The sequence below is a fragment of the Anguilla anguilla genome, chromosome 10, assembly GCF_013347855.1.
Source record: "Anguilla anguilla isolate fAngAng1 chromosome 10, fAngAng1.pri, whole genome shotgun sequence".
NCBI lineage: Eukaryota > Metazoa > Chordata > Actinopteri > Anguilliformes > Anguillidae > Anguilla > Anguilla anguilla.
Window position 1 is genome coordinate 31,637,986 of NC_049210.1, and position 17,841 is coordinate 31,655,826.

General features: G+C 42.1%; 1 protein-coding gene across 7 annotated transcripts in view; it reads right to left on the reverse strand.

Moving 5' to 3' along the window:
• Positions 1-13,286, reverse strand: part of LOC118206422 (calpastatin-like) — a 39,685-nt gene extending 26,399 nt beyond the window's left edge. The window contains exons 1-2 of one of the 7 annotated variants that reach the window (XM_035379130.1): positions 13,024-13,286; positions 5,060-5,167 (exon numbers count right to left, since the gene is read on the reverse strand). In XM_035379130.1, coding sequence (XP_035235021.1) covers positions 5,060-5,167; positions 13,024-13,065 — 150 coding nt within the window. In that variant the 5' untranslated portion in view covers positions 13,066-13,286. Of the gene's footprint in view, positions 1-5,059; positions 5,168-12,305; positions 12,459-13,023 lie in introns of those variants that run through there. The other 6 variants (XM_035379127.1, XM_035379129.1, XM_035379126.1 and 3 more) reach the window with 6 other exon arrangements.
• Between the last annotated feature and the right edge of the window lie 4,555 nt (positions 13,287-17,841).

The window sequence follows — 17,841 nt, forward strand, 5'->3', positions numbered from 1 at the left end:
GATAAATGCTGGCTGTCAAGAGATAAATTATATGACAAAACCAGGGCTTAGCCATGCCATAACTGAGGTTACAAAATGGTAAGCACTGCAGTGTAGTAAACAATATAGTCACGATTATAATATGCAATCAAAGCAACAGCATAAGTACTATTCAGGGCTATGATGTCATAAGTGCTACAATCAATGCAGTGGGATAATAGTGCAATAATATGGTCAGTCAGTGGTATGATATCATGATAATGTGAGTGCAATAGTAAAGGTATGATATTGGGGCCAGAGTAATGATGTCGTAGGTCCTATAATGAGATTTTCACAGCAGTATAAGTGCTAAAATGCAGTTACAGCAATGATGTCATACGTGCTATAATGACTTTGTTGCAGCAGTTTAAGTTCTAGAACACGGTCACTGGTAAAATTCAGTGATGGTATTAGTGCCATAATGGCATTAAGCCTTTTGAGCATCCCCAGGACTGAGGGCTGGTGGTTCTCACATAGAGTGAGCTCTATAATGTTTGGGACAAAGACATTTTTTCTTAATTTGCCTCTCCACTGCACAGCTTTAGATTTGTAATCAAGCAAATCACATGTGGTTAAAGCTTTCATTAAACGGTGTATTTGTAAATTTAGGTTCACAATGTAGAAATTCCAGCAATTTTTATACATAGTCCCCCTCTTTCAGGGCACCTTAATGTTTGGGACAAATGGCTTCAGGTGTTTCTTATTGGTTAGGTGTGTTCAATTGCTTCAATTGGTGCATGCATAGGAGAGCTTTCAGAATCTAGTCTTGATTCTAGGCTTTTGATTGATTGAGTCTGTAGTGTTTTGCCAGAGTTATGCCAACAAAAATTCAAGGAAGCCTGTGAAATAAGGCTGTGAAATAAGAAAAATTGTCATAGACATATGCCAAATCTTAGGCTTACCAATTGCAACTGTTTGATACATCATTAAGAAGAAAGCGAGCACCGGCGAGCTCAATGATCGCAAAGGGCCTGGTAGGCTAAGGAATATCTATACAGTTGATGACTGAAGAATTTTCATCATAATAAAAAAAACACTTTGTTCATCAGAAGAAAAAACCCCAGACACCTGTTCGACAGATCAGAAACACTCTTCAGGAGGCAGGCTATTGGATGTGTCAGTGACTACTGTCTGCAGAAGACTTCACGCAAATAACTACCGAGGCTACACTGCAAGATGCAAACCACTAGTTAGTCAAAAAAACAGAATGACCAGGAAAGTACTGAAAACAGGTCTTGTGGGCAGAGACCAAGCTTCACTTGTATGAGAGTAATGGCAAGAGCAAAGTGTGGAGGTCCAAAGGAACTGCCCAAGATCCAAAGATCCATCTCCTCTGTGAAATTGCTGATAGCAGCAGCAGAATGAATTCTGAAGAGTACAGAAGCATCTTATCTGCTCTAGTTCAAACAAATCCATCCAAACTCATTGGAAGGTGCTTTATTTTACAGCAAGACAATGATCCCAAACATACTGCTAAAGCAGCAAAGGCCAAAATTCTTCTATTGCTAAGTCATTTACCTGATCTGAATCCAATTGGACATGCACTTCATGTGCTGAAGCAAAATCTAAAGGCAACTAGCACCCAAAACAAGCAGGAGTTGAAGAAGGCTGCAGTACAGGCCAGCCAGATCATCAACAGAGAAAATACTCAACACCTGGTGATAACAATGAGTCATAGATTTCATGCAGCCATTGCATGCAAACGATATGTGGCAAAGTACTAAACAGGACTACTTTCATTTGCAAAATGTTAATATGTCCCAAATCTGACAATGCTCAAAAAAGGGGGTATACCAAACATTTTGGAGTTTGCTGTATATCCTTTCTGTCAGAGTGAAAGAATTAGCCGGTGGCTGCTAGCTCACCTGACCTGTTGGACTGGCATTCGGTTTCACCGTCGGTGCCGATCATTCTTACTGTCTCATGCTCCCCCCTCTCACCCAACGAGAGGCGCTCTTTGCCCTCCGGCTCGAGGCGGAGAGCATGCTCAACCTGTCTGAAGCTATCTATATCTCCACACGTGTCCCGCTCCCTCACTCTACTCAGTTATTTAGTTCAGTAAACCTATAAAAGTGCATGTTTTCCTTTTGACGGTACAACTATGTCAACAAGTGCCTAGACAGGGCAGGACCCATACCAACACAGCCACAAATGAAGCATTTCCTGTAGGAGTAACCGCAATGTGCAACGACACAGTCATTTCATTTCAAACATACTTATATATATGTATATAGTATATTTGAAATTAAATGACTGCAACATGCTGTCACACAATCTCTGGATGCTCAGTCAAGATATTTTCATCAATCAGAATACATGAGTAAGCAGCTCTCTCTTCCTAAATCACCAATGCAACAGTTGTGTCTAGCACCCCCTTGTGGATTAATTACAAAAAGTCCGATCTGCAATGCCACATTGTTGGTTCTGCTCAGCATTTCCAACCCTGTCTTTTGTGACAGCAGACATGACAACACTAGAGCTCATTTAAGGGTCAATCTGAGTCCCCTGCCAAGGACATTTCAACAGAGGTGACATCATCTCCTGGGGGAAAAAAGCACTACGCAAAATGGACACAGAAACCACAACAGCCTGGGTGAAAAGTCCCTATCGAATGAGAGCGAACATAAAATGCCAACACACATCTGGCATATGCAATTCATAGCGATCGTGTCCAATCACAAACTGTCCCAGGCTCTTCAAGGAGCCATTGTCATAGGAGACGACAGGTATTCAGAAGGCCACAGCCTTTCTGTGACCCCGGTGGACAGATGTCTGGGCAGGGATGAGGGTTGTGGGCCTATCACACTGTACACACAGGGTGTGAGGCAGGAAACGCAGCACTGCAGCTGAGACTATTTTTAGCCTGTACACAGGACCCCCAGTCACCAGCTACTGACAAAACCAACAGGGTCTGCTGACAGTGGGACAGAGTGTTTGTTTTCCCAAACTCCCCAGTCCAAACCCTTCTCTCTCATTTCAGTTCCCTACACATTTCCTTCATCGCCCTCTTGTTTTGAATGGATTCAAAATGTTTTATTGGCATGACATATTTCAGTATGCGTTGCCAAAGCTTTGTAAAACACATTACAATGCATATAAACTATAGTGCAATACCATGAATTATAAACCAGTACACACATAACAAATACATACAAACACATAGACTAATGATTATAAGATGAAAATAATTAAGAAAATAAATGACAGTTCATCATCATTTATCAGCATCACAACTGTCCCTCAGGCTGTGGCAGGCAGCAACACATCGTGCAGCCAAATTTTGGCAGCACCTTTCCTCTCCCAGGAGAATTTTAATTTTCTGTTATTTCTGCAATTCAGGTAGGTTTGGGAAGTTTGGGACTTGTTTCGTGACTTAGGGGAAGAAATGTTCTCTAATGTTTCTGTTTTTCTCACATGACGACATGCAGCTCTGTCTCTACCTGCTCTTTGTTGCAGTGGGAGCACAGCCTGTCCTCCTTGGGCAGCCATGGCTGCCTGTGTCGACCTGTCTCTACTGCCAGGCCGTGCTCACTGAGTCTGTACTTCGTCAATATTTTCCTAAGCTTGTGTTTGTTCACTGTGGTCAGATAGTCTGCCACAGTGTAGTCTCGGTTTAGGGCCAAATAACATTCCAATTTGCTTTGATTTTTTGTTTGAGTTCCCCAATATGTAAATTAATTTTGTTTTTGGGGCACTTCTCTGGGCTCATCTCTCTCTCTCTCTCTCTATCTCTCACTTGCTTGCTCCCCTCTGTCTTGCTTCTTCCCTCTCTCCTTGTCATACCTGTCTCTCTTTCCCTCTCCCTTTCTCTTTCTTTCTCCCTCCTACTTTTTCCATCTATCGTCCTTCTCTCTCTGTCTTTCTCCTTCCCCTCAGCCTCTCCACATTATTCCTACTCCCTCTTCTTTGGCACTTCCTTTGCTTAACAAAATGTATTTCTTTACTATTTAATAATCTAAGGAACTCCTCAAACAAGGGTTCGTGGGCTAAGCTGGAATGGGACATAAGACTGCTCTGTCTCACTTCTGAAAGTGTACTTTTGGGTGAGGTCTTTGACTTCACCCAGTCTATCCTGAGGTCTGAATTCTAATTCAGAATTCAGAACACTCTTGACTTTCAGAGCTCTCTGTAGCTGGCTGTAACTTTATTTGTATAATTTGCTCAAAATGGGTGCCAGCTTCCTCTACCCTAAACATTCATCCCCCATCCCCACCCACACTCACATTTACTGCCTCTGACTTTATTTATCCACTGAGTTGTTTTGCAGAATGTAACAAGCAACAATGTCTCTTTGCAGTTTCTCAGTAAAGGTAATTATGATGACAAATGGCAGGGGAATTGGGGACTTCATACAATGAAACGCAACATTCTTTGAAGGGTCCTGGCAAGAGAACTTACCTCTATGAAACACTAGGGGGCGAAACACTGCAAAACAGCACTACATTTGCCCGACGAAGGGGGCTTTCGACCTTAAAACCTTTTTTTTATTTTAAACACAGGGGACTTTACTTTAAAATGTTATTTAAAAAAAGCATGTAGCTAAATGAGTAAAGTAAATGAGTGGATACAAATATAACTCTTGGAACAAGAGGAGAGTTCAAAATAAACTTTTGTTCTCAGACAGCATTGTCTTGTCTCAACAAAGTAAGAAATTGAAAAAGTGAAGAATGACAATACTTGGCACGGTGACGGGAGTTTCCCACGTGTAAAGAAAACATTATGAAATTACATGGCAGGCTTCCATCTACTGGCTGCTATGGTTAACAATAAAGTAAGTGACTGCGAAGAGGCACTGAAGAAACAGCCGCTTTAACCCTTTAAAGATCACAAATATGAGATAAGAATGTTCTCAACTGAACATTCTAATGCTGATGTAACAATCACTACTGGTAACGGAAAGCAATGGAGTTCTAGAATACTGACAGAGAATTTTGAAGAAACATTCTGAAAACCTACTTTTCAAAGTGTTAACTGCAGCCGCGGTTGCTAAGCCACAGCAGCTAGAACCCAAATTTACTGACAGGAAGGAATGAGGTCTTACCACTTCAGCTGGGGCAGGGCAGCCATTTGCCACGGGGGCAACAGAGGGCGCTGCAGGGGTGCCTCCCGGACCCACCTGGGCTGCAGCCTGAGCCTTCCTCTGTGCCTGCTACAGTATGGAACACACACACACACACACACATTGAACACTGTTAGCAAGGGTATTGTGAACACACACTATGGTTAATACACCTTACATGCACCACATGACAATGCATAATTATTTTTCTGCCACTGATCAATTTTTAGTCATTTCAAAGGTAAATGCCTTCTAAATGCATATTCAATTAGATGCTTTTTAGGTCCATACTGACAATGTACAGATGACATAAAATTGCATTTGACTTTTGACAATCACAGAGTAAATGTAAGTCCCTGTTGTTAATTTTTTTAAGTATTAATCAACCTCATAGAACACAGTTTATAGCTACCCTTGCACTATTAACTCATAAACAATTCATTTTTTAAACATCTGCAAAAATTTTATCTTCTGTTCATTAAATGGACTGTCCAAATATCACATTGTGAATTGAAGTGTGCAAAGAAACCACAATCAAATATATGGGGCAGCAGTTGGCGTTGTACCCTTGAGCAAGGAACCTGCATTGTTTCAGTATATATCCTGCTGTATAAATGGATGCAATGTAAATGCTGTGTAAAAGTTGTGTAAGTTGCTCTGGATAAGAGCGTCCGCTAAATGCCTGCAATGTAATGGAATTTTCCGATAACTGTAGGCTGCAAGTATCATCATCTACCAGCAGGGGGTGCCCTGTAAACCAGGACTGCAGTGGATGCTTGACAGTAACTGCAGTCAGAAATCTGGAAGCTCATGCTATTACTATTTTATGCCATGATATACAAATACATAAAATGAAAGTAAACAGAACTGGTCAGGCAAACTAATGGAAGGCTTAGTGTTTTTTTTTTTTTGGTTTTCATCAGTGCTGTAGTGCTATCCCCTCAGACCTGAAATCAGCACACCATATGCACGTAATGTACTATATGTAAGCTTTTCATAAACAAGCAGATTGGATTTTAATGACCCCTTGACTTTATCACTTGATCTGTGAAGTGTGCTCTAGTGCAAAATGGCTGCCGTGCATCACCCAGGTGAATTAAACATTGTTGCGGTCGAACTTGCACACCATAACTATCCCATTATCCTCAACATACTGGGCAATACTTTTAGATCTTTGAAAATAATGCAAAGTACTGTATAAATTCAATTAAATCCATTGGTTAATTCATTCAAACGAGTAGAGCTGTCAAGACAGAAAAGTCCCTGCCAACCCTACGACATGGACTGAAAACCCTTCCTCAGATTGCACTATGGCTCCCCTGACCCTCTTAAATTATCCTCTTTCATTCGTTTTGAAATAAATCTCATTTTGTAGTAGTAATGTTATAGGTGTAGCTGTGTAAAAACAGGTTTAGCAATGTAGAGGTATGTGCTTTTTGTTTAGAACACTAATTGCTGGTTTGTGTGCTAAGTTTGGACTCATTGATGCTTTGTATTCCTGAGACAAACACTGATGTTCTCCACTCCTGTACATCACTCTGGATAAGAATGTCTGCTTAGTAACTGTAATATAATGTAAATTCAGAGCTAGTATAATAGCACCACATGAAAATATACCTACCAACCTGACATCCTATCAGCATATTATGCAAACCCTTGCATAGCATTTGCCTGCTGTGCATTATCACACATCATAGCCAGAGCAGGAGTCATACCAGAGGGCAGAAACATCATCACTTAAAAAACCCGCGGATCAAACTTGAATCATCAGCATCTGCTATGCAAGTTAACACAGATCTTGTTTAATAATTTTACATTGAGCTAGAGGTGCCGGTACAGGCTAGTAATATGTCTCTCTTTGCAAAACAATCTTTAGCTCCATAGTGATTTTTTTTGTTGTTGCAATTAAACACAATGAATATTATTAAATTAATGTATAAATGACTTCTGCAGCATGCGCAGATGGTCTCTCACTACTGCTTTTACTTAACAGAGTTCAACTTTTCTGTCAAGTAGATCTTTTTCATGATTCTGGCCAGAAAGTTGATTTGTTCAGATTGGAACAAATCTGCTAGTTAAATGCACAACGCAAGTTACAGTCTGCCTGCAGCTGCTACAGCATTTTACATATGTCAAAGTCATGTGCATGTCATTTTAAAAGTCAGGCTACAGTACGTATGTGGGCCTGAAACAAAATTTGCTCATAAATTGGGTTGGGCTGTGAGCTATGAAAATCTGGGAAGCATTATGCTACAGGTTTTTTTTTTGGGGGGTGGGGGGGGGGGGTAGTCTGAGTGTTCGCATCTAATCATTACCTGCAAATTCTCTGTAGCTCTGTGCTTGCAAGAAAAATTTGGCAACCCCATCCACAGCTGCTGAATTAAAAAAAAAAAACTATCAAAGTTCACATGAGTGTGTATTTCCTATAGACAGAGCCAAGCGATAAGGATCTTAGGAGCGGCGGTTGACACGATTACAATTTTGATGAGTGATGGAGCTTCAGCAAAAGCCTTGCGAAATGCCTCCTGGCAGCTGACTGCCACAGGATAAACCTGTTTGACTTGGGGTGTGGGCACTGATCTTTGGAACAAAATTTTAATGTCACCCTCATTTGACTAACTAGAGGGAATGAACACAGGAGTAGGCAGATTTTCACATGTGCAAGAACAAAGGGGGGGGGGAACCTGACCTTCTTGCTGGAGGCAGTGCACATCTCCTCTGCATGACTGTGAGGTTCTGAGATGTGTTTAACTCTTTGAAAAGGAGGTTTCTGGAATCGTTTCCCAAAATTCTCAGTCAGTGTTCTAGAACTCCATTTCTTTCAATTACCTGCAGTGATTGCTAATGATTGTCACATCAGCATTAGAATGTTCAGTTAAGAACATTTAAATCACATATTTCTGATACACCTTAAAAGGTTAATGGGACCAGGTTTCTCTCTCTGTTTTATGGCTATCTGGGGAATGCAAAGGAGATAAGTGTGAATGGACCATTGCTGTTTAGGATCAGCCACGTACAGGGTTTGGTCTGGAAAGTGCCAGAATTTTACAGAATGTGCAGTGCGAATGCACAGTAAAAAAAACAGCTGCACACAAATGTGGGGGAAACTTTTAAAGTCCCACAAATAGTCATTTACTTACAGAAACTGAATGCATTGAAGTAATTACATCATAAAAAACATTGCGGCACTTCACCATTCCTTGGCAAAAGTACAAATGACATATATTCTTAGTTAGGTGGGGCAAAGTTTATTAATATCACTTTAATGATGTTTTGTAATGGATGAATTACTGGGATCGTACTATGAAGTGTAGCCAGGAGCTCCACATTTGGATACATTACTGTCTTCACCATCACTCTGAGAGGTTAGGCTGACAGGGTAATCCTGGTCACATTTTTTCAACAGAAACCTGCTTGAAGATCAGGCTCCTGTGATCTGTAGTCATTGTGAAGTCATTGTGCTGGCCAGCGCTGCCAAACACAGAAAGAAAAAAAGCAGCTTGCGGCAGATGGGGTGGAGGTCATGTGATCAGCTCTGTGTGTTTTCACAAGACGACCGGAAACATTATGGACGTACTAGGCTGGCAACGTGTCTGGCTTTTTAGTACTGGGACAAGTGGGAATGCCTGCATTTATGGCTGCTGTTTACACTATTTACAAATTTACAAACAATGGACCACTTCTGAAGAAAAGAGGGGTCCTTGCATTTTGAAACGGGCATGTAAAATGACAACTCTTACCTAACCTCCCCTGATGTGCACGCCTATTTAAATAGACTACAATACCATAGTTAGCTTTAGTATTCATTGTGCTATGGCTATGTGCATGATATGGCCAAGGCTAATTTCCTCCAAGCTTTTTTCACCTTCACTCTCCTGTTCACTAAACATTAATATGAAACAATGTTTTTTTTTCTTTGCCGGTAGACAACCCGTGGTCCACTGACCGCACCACACCCGGGTTCAAGCAGAGGATCTGAATGATGAGATAAGCTCTGTAAATACAGCACAGGCTCACACACACTCACATACACCCACATCCACCCACACACACACGTACACGCTCGCACATGCACGCTCGCACATGCACGCGCATAACACACACACGCACGCGCACGCACGCGCACGCACACGCACAAAACACACACGCACGCACGCACATAACACGCACGCGCATGCACATCCACTTGCACACACACACGCAAACACAAACACATACACAAAAGCCTATAGAGGCCCTGCTCCCTTCCAGCTGGGGGGTCAAGACTTGTTCCATTAGCAGGCTGGTGCCAAATTCCAGCACATTAAGAATAGAAAATACTGTACCAATCCATTATGCTCAGACCTAGTTTGCTTTGTCTTATCTCTGTATTATTTTTGCAGTGCTATCTTTTACACCAGTATAGGTCTATGACTATGTTGCCTGCATACACCTTCTGTGCATGACAACTGTGTCAGAACATGCTTGTTGTGCAATGGGAATTCTGCTCTTGACTGCAAACAGGTCTGCTGTTTCTGTTGAAAACATATACGCTTAGTTTCTTTTTCTTCTTCCAGCCAAGAAAACCTATTTATCTAAATGGGTACCTACGTGTGTAAATAAACATATCATGGGATTGTCTCATGGGATTATCACAGGAACGTAATGTTTTTTAGTATTATTTTGTACTCTGTTTTTCCCCCCCTTCACACTGTTTATTCTGTGCCAAGAGCAGAGTGGATGAACAGAGTTCTTATCTTTCACGTCTTTGATATAGCTCTTCCTTAGCCCTGAACAAACAGGCATTGACCTGTCTAACACTGAAAAATGACACAGCCCACTGAAAGCATGTCAGTGGCATGCATTGCTCATGCCGTACACTCGAAATGTCCACAGTGAGCAATGCTCAGGCCCAGCCCTGCATCCAGAATGCGCTTCGCTGCCTTAACCTGGAACAAGGTACGCATTGTTCCACCCTGTCCCTGAAAGTTGCCCGGAGAATTCCACCTGAGGTCTGAGCTCTGCGTGAACGCCCCTCTACTGCAATACGCTTTGCCCCACCCTCCATTCACCGAATATATCTAAACTGGATATATCTGTATAAAATCTAAAATTTTTCTTTTTTTAAATGAGCAAAAATCATCTGATATGTCAGTTATCTTTTTCTTTTTTACAAAAACATGAAAGGTGTTTTTGTAAAAAAAAAAAAAAAAAACCCACCTGTTGGTGAAGGTTTCACCTTCACTTTCTTAAAAAAAAAATAACTAAAATCTTTCCGGAAACCATCCCACATAAGTAAGCTTCCACACATATTCAGTACAGCGCTGGCTACGCGTTCAGATATTTCCACAGGGAGCTCAACGTGGAATGTTAAAGCTGTTCCCAAGACAATGTACTGCAAAGTAAAGCAACACCAGAAAACCCAGAATATTTACTCCCACTTGCCACACAAGATCTCAGTGACCCAGTTTCAATTCTGGTCAGCCTTTAGGTTCTGAATTCATTCTTATTTATACATAATGTTATCTGTTGAGAGTTTAATTAACACTGTTAGATGTAAATTAACACTCAACACATTGCTGTGTAGAGATATGGCAGAGGCAGCATGAGAACTAGCCCACAGCAGGTGTATCCCAGGTAAATTTGTTTAACTGCTCAGAATCATAAACCAAAAGCTTCCTGTGGTTGTACGTGCAGTTTCAGGTTGAGGTAATGCAGCATGGCTGGTTACGGGCATGTTTGGGCCCTGAGAGTGGGGTTTAGCTTAATTAAAACGAGGGACAGGGGTCTCCTAAATCAGATGTCAGAGAAACAACCCGTTCGTTGAAGGAGCGACAAATGAAACACTGACAGGCAGCAATGGCTGTGTGAGCACTCCATGAGAATTGAATAAATTCAGTAATGCCCAGTTGATCTTCCAGGCCTGTCTCATTGCTGCAACATGATTGGGTGAATCAAGAAAACGCAGGCAAGCATTGAGTCTCGTCCACAGCATGTTCTGTGCCAGCTGCTTCTTTTCACTAGGCAGTCACGCACCTGAACTGTGCAGTCCGAGCGAATGCTTGTCTGCGCTCTCCTGATTTGACCAATTACATTGTAGTGATGACACAGGCCTGGCAGATCAACTGAGCGCACTGGCAAAAAGAGGCCAGGTTTGCTCTGGCAGCTAAACAATTGCCTCCCTAGACCAATGCTATTGGCTAACTGGGTGTCATTCAGCATTGCCTCCACTCATCCACAATCAGCACTGGCAGGATTCAATATGAGATGGCAAAGCCCATCCACACAGTCGTATTTGTTCTTAGTAGGATGAACAACACAGCAGCATCTTGTGCATATATCGCATGACTTTCCCATTTCCCTGATAGATTTTCTCTGGCAGAGAAACTCATCTGATATCATCCGGTTATATTAGCTCAGTATATGATACGCGGGTTAGGGATGTTGCGTTTGTCTGTGAAGTCACGAGCGGAGGAGGGGGTGGGGGGCTTTCAAACAGCGATTCAAAACGAGAGGGAAAAAAACAAAGCAGGATTTCTTCCAGCTCTCCTGGTTCCCACAAACGAATCAACCAACACGCCCTCAGGGTCCTAAAATATTCATGATCCAGAAATTTCACAATTCAGCAATTCGGAATTATTTACATTTACATCATTTGGCTAAATTTTAATATTGAGTCAGCAGTCACGCGAATGACCCTGTCCACTGTTTTTCTTATATGACGTGATTTCAACGGCACTTATAAACTGTACCAAGTGATATTATACGTTGTGGTTGCACCGTATAGCCCCACCCCCTTCCCCAGTTAAATCAGATTATGTTTAATGCTCAAAGGTGATCAAATTAAGCAAACTGAACATTCCTTTGACATGCCTATTTTAATTGTGCAGGGATAATTGTAGAAGTAACTACACACAAAGCGCAGACCTCCGTACACTAATAACAAGACAATAAAAAGAGAAGTATAATTTTTTTTATTTCTACTATAGTATACTCACAAACATTGTTGCCGACCTCACTAAATCGTGCCATTAATTGTTAGTCGACAGCTGATATGACATATTGCTCGAGTTCATAAAACTCAAGTGATATCCTACTTGATAACCTACTACAGCTGTCAGCGTTACACCTGCAACCAAAGACAAGCACCCCTCAAGAAACATTCCTGGCCCCAATGAAAAAGACGGAGCGGAGCGTGGGCTACAAGTGTATCTGAGACGCCTCGCTTAATTTACAGTAGGCTACTCACGCAATACGTCCAGTAAGCCGCGAAAGCCATTAGATGGGAATGTTAAACGAATGAGGATTCAAATGTAAAAAACGGCCGCCAAGTCCTGTTCCTTCCTCCCCAGGTGTTCTTTGTGGCACACGGAAGGTAGATCCACCCTGAAGTGTTGCGGCACACCAGTTATAATTGCAGGTAACAAAAAAAAAAAAAACTTCCAGGGCGGACACGATGATGTAAGAAAACAGACAAGTTTGAGCTGTATGGCCCATCCCTTCTTTTTTTGGCAGAATTTTTAATGTGAACTCTAACCCTAAAGCTACACCCATCGGGTTGATAGACTAAGGATGTGCTGTGCAGAAAACACCCCCACGGCAGAAAATAAAATGCATCATTTTTTCGTCTGTGCATGTGTACGTGGTAGATTTATTTATTTTCACAGGGAGACCTTCAAAGTACATCAGTCTGATATTATCAGACGATTAGCACGAGGAGAAAAACGCCCCCATCTTTGGTTGTCTACTGGCCAGGTATACGGCAGCGCTAATTATGAAACACTGGCAAAAATATTGCATTGTATCCGTAATTATTCATCTTAAGAACATAATGAAATAGCCTCAGTCGGCCGCGGTCCTGGCTCTGTGCCAACATAATTATGCATTCCCTGTGTAACAAGGTGCAGATAATCTCTGCAAAAACGGACGCACTGGAAAGATTTTTCATGTATTTATCTGAAACTCACCCTCCTTCTCTTGCGGCTGTGCTTTCGGCTCTTGCTCGGCATCTTTACGCAGCAAACTGATCTGCTAAAAAACAGCGAGCGAGTTTCTCGATGCTAGATGCAGCGGTGTTCTCCGACCCTTCTAACCAGATGTTACAGCTTGCTCTGACAATATGCTTGTATTTAAAGCACTTTTCCTCGACTTTGCCGACCCTGTCAGGGGCGGGGGGAATGGGGAGCTCTACAAGGGATCGGGGGGCGTGGGCTAATGTCCCCCGTGGGCAACCCCTAACTGATTAACGAGGAGTGGGTCAGCACTGCCCGCGTCGTTGTGTTATGTAACCCACCAGACTGATATTGGCTGTGGAGTGTGCTATTGCCACCTCGGTCTTGCTGCAGGCTAAATTTATGACTTTAGTGCGTACACAGTGGTCCGAACCGACGCCGGGGGAATACTCTCCGCGGTTATGTAACTGCGCGAGTTACACTCCGCTTCGGTGCAAGTCTTTATTCACCCGTTGCACATCGTCATTGGAAAATGGTACTCGCGTTGTCTAGGCTAGTGTTGACAGACACCGAATTTAGTAACCTTGCAAATCAATGAAAAATACAGACTCCCCCCCCCTTTTTTTTTTAAATAGAAAAAAATGCCTGGCTGATTTTTTTAAAAGAAAAAAAGTGGCACGTGCAATGAGCCCAACTAAGCACCAGGAGGCTTCTCTGCTTTGCTTGGGTCCAGCGGTGGTCTCAAAAATATTTATCGAAAAGACAATAGTTTGTAGCTGTTAATTGGAGCCCTAATTCAAATAGCATTTGCTTGTACTTCCATTAAACTCCGAGAGCCTTAGGAACAGAAGCACTGTCATTGACCCTTGAAGGTATAAGATCACAAATATGTGATCAGAATGTTCTTAACTGAACTTTCTATGTAACTTTAACTACCGTTGATGAAAATCAATGCAGTTCTAGAACCCTGTTTAGAATGTTGGAAAAAAAAACATTAAAAACTAGTCTTCAAAGGGTTAATTGAGCTTGGGTCTTTGAGACAGTGGCACTAGCTGAAGTGGAGTCTCCATGTAGCTGTGAGATACCAGGGGCCCAGAAAGATTAACCAGACCCTGCTTATGACTGATGAGAGCCTGAACAGCATTCCTGATGTAAATGAGTGTTGGAGTGGGGGTTCAATGCAAACAAGCTGTGGCTCTGTTAGCCAATCAGCTTTCTGTGTTATCAAGGTATTACATGTATGCAATCATATGAGCACAGGTGCACACAGTGCAAGTGGGCACACACACACACACACACTACGCACATGCACATACATGCACACACAACTTCTCTCTCTCTCTCTCGCTCACACACACACACACACACACACACACACTACAATCACAGGCACATACATGCACACACAGCTTCTTTCTCTCTCTCTCTCTCTCTCTCTCTCACACACATGCACACTACAATCACAAGCACATGCACATACATGCACACAAAGCTTCTCTCTCTCTCTCTCTCTCTCTCTCTCTCTCACACACATACAAACACACACCACTCAAAGGTGCATTAAAAACTACCAGTCTCTCTTATTTTCATTGTTTCTTTATCAACTTCCAGATCTTGGGAGAGAACACATCACTATAAAGGAGCTTAACTGTGAAAGGACTCACCCATGTGTGCGTGCAGCGTGTTGTTGCAGCATATGTAAAGCGTAAAGGATAAAGTGTCTGATTCAAACTCCTGACCTTTAGAGTCCAGGGCCTGCTGTGGAGTCCCTCTTACTGTTAACCTCTCTGTCCACAACAGAATCCTTCTACATCCATGTGGAACTGTGGAAGTTTAATCAGAGACCCGTGTACACGTGCTCCTTTGTGCACGAGCCCATTCGGTTACATAACCCCCCAGAAATGGGGAACGTTTCAAAAAAAGAAGGAGAAAAAAGGGAGAATTCAAATTCTCTGCGGCATGAATAGTATTACACTTAATGCCCATAAAAACCGAGCCTGAAATTGGAGAGGGGTGGTCCTGCAAGCACATATAGTACATTTAGGAGTGTGTGTGTGTGTGTGTGTGTGTGTGTGTGTGTGTGTGTGTGTGTTCGTGCATGTATGCATTCATAGGAGTGTATGTCTGAGTGCAAAAGAGTATATGCACATGGCTGTGTGTATGCGTGTGTGTGCATTTATGGATGGATAGGCATGTATGCCAGTGGTTTCATGTGTGTACAAGAGAATAAATGCACTTGGCTGTGTGTGTGTGTCTGTGTGTGTGCGTGCGTGTGTGCTTGAGTGCATACTGACAAGTGCATGCATGTGTATGCGTGCATGTTGAGTGACAAGCTAGATCTGCACCTTACTAGTCATCCCCAGTAATGCTTGTGAGAATCCAGATAAAATGAGGTTACTTTCTGTGATTCTTATCTGGATCAACCTTGCTTCCGCTTTTGTAGACAAGCGCAAACCAAACAAAAACTCAGGACAGCTCAAGGGAGATTTGCTCATTATCTCATGGGTGGTCCATGAAACATTCACAGCCTGCCTAAAACAGAAAAAAAGGAGAACCAGTCAAAAATAAATAAATAATAATCATATAAAACACCTGCGCACATCATATAAGTTGATGGTCTGGATAAGAGCATCGGCCAAATGCCTGTAATGTAATGTAAGTTCAAAGACAAACAGTTCTCTCCTGTACAAGTCGCTTATCTAAAAAGACATGTTTCATCCAAGAGTAGTACAGTGGACTAGAGTGTCACTGTAAACGGATATTCACAGTGAGAAAATGTCCCAACCTTTTTTTTTTCTTTAGCTAGGCAGGGTGGAATGAACATTTGCGCTCCACTGTCCTTTTGTAACACACCGTGCCACATGGGTATTGCCCATATGAGTAAAATGGCTGCCCCCTGGTGGTAAATTATGATTTATTAAGGAAGACAAGCGGCCGTTCATCTCCTGCTCATTTCCTCAATAAAACTCTGAACATCATTATGCATAAGCCGATGCAGTGCTGATGCCGAACCGCACTTATCGGACTACAGAATCATGTACTTTAGCAAAGAATATGTGCAAAGTATGCCACATTGCATATTAATATACCATATCGACGTAAAATACAGTAGTAATTGGTGGCTACAGTCAATGATGCACAAACTAAACACGTGACCTTGTAAACTGAAGTCTGCATGCTTTTGTGTCAGGAAAACTCCTACTGTTGTACCCTTAGCTTTGTAACATATCCTGAATTGCTGCAGTAAATATTCATCTGAATTAAAAGATAAAATGTAGAAGGTACCATACATCATACATAAGTGGCTCTGGATGGGCGTATTCGCCGAATGCACAAGTAATGTTGCGCCACGTTATGAAATGCGATAGTCCGTTACGCGACAGAGAACGTCTGTCTGAGAAGTCTGGGAAAAAAAATGGGGCGGCGGATGGACAAGGGACAATGTTCTCCAAATACCAAGAGATGGCGCTATTTCCTCAAGTAAAATCTGTCATTCTTTAACTTAAAAAAATAATTCTTCGACTGTATTGTTTATCTTGTTTATTTAAACTCTATCCAGGGTGTTTTTCATTTGTACCGCTGGCAAAATTTGATGCTAAAATAAGGTATATGTGACTACATTTATTCAAATGGAAAATCATTTTTAAACATTGCCCGTGATCTCTGATCTGTGGTACAAATTTTAAAAACTTGGGTTGGTATGTTTAAAACCTATAAAAAAAGTAGCATTTACAGTGACAGAAACAATTAAGAGACAGTAGAGTATACCCCTGCTTTTCACAGAGAAACATAAAATACCAATTTTCCCTGTTTCCACGAGTATTCTTTTATATTTTTGACCATCACAGCAAATAAAAATGATTTGTGTTGTTTCAGATTCTCCACATTTTCTTCCTCTCCTCCTCCCTCTCTGTTTCCCCTCTGTCTACTGAAAATGTACACACACAGAAAACTGACAGGAGATTATTAAACACTGACACAGATAAACTCATATAGAAATGAGGTAGTTTCACAACAATCTGCTTTAAAAAAAAACACGTCTATCCTAAAGTCTAACCCCTCTCCACGACCATATTTGGATAGAAATTGATCTCAAATACTGCACTAACAGTAATACTAGGTCCCCCTCTGATCATAACACAGGACACAACTGCCTGCTTTCTCTGTCTCCCTAACTCTAGTGGAAGGGGGAGCCAAGAATGGCTTGCTGGAGGCCTTAAAAGGAGGTATCATAGACAGACATTAAAGACTGGGGTGAAGAGTTGGGGGGGGGTGAATTCAGAATGGACCTGCTGAGATAATGCCAACCGCACAAAGAGAGCGGCTAGGAGGCCTCGTCGCGCCAAAAACGGGAAGCAGTCGCCCCTTCTTTCCGAACAATGCACTTCAAGGATGAGAGGCTTCCTCATTAGTCGTGTATGAGGAGCAGGGATTCATGTCTGCGATGGCACTTGAGAGAGAGAGAAAAGAGAGAAAAAGAGCAGCGACACAGGAAGGATGCCCCTGACCGCGGCTCATTAAATCGCTCTCGTACACGACGCGACATCACGATGCTTACTGATGAATGTAAATAGAGTTCATGCAAACACTCATACACACACACACACACACACACATGAACATGCATAAAGTGCTGTGGGGTGTTTGAAGGTGTTTCAAGCCTTAGTTAACAAGGGAGTTTATATTCAGCTTTCAAATAAGGCCTGTAGAAGGAAAAGAGAGACTGTAACGGTTACCCTTTATGGTGGGGATAATTGGAGCTGACTATTAATCAGTGTGCATTTGCTAGGCAGCTATTGACGGGGGCCCAGCGCGGGCCAGCGACAGACTGAT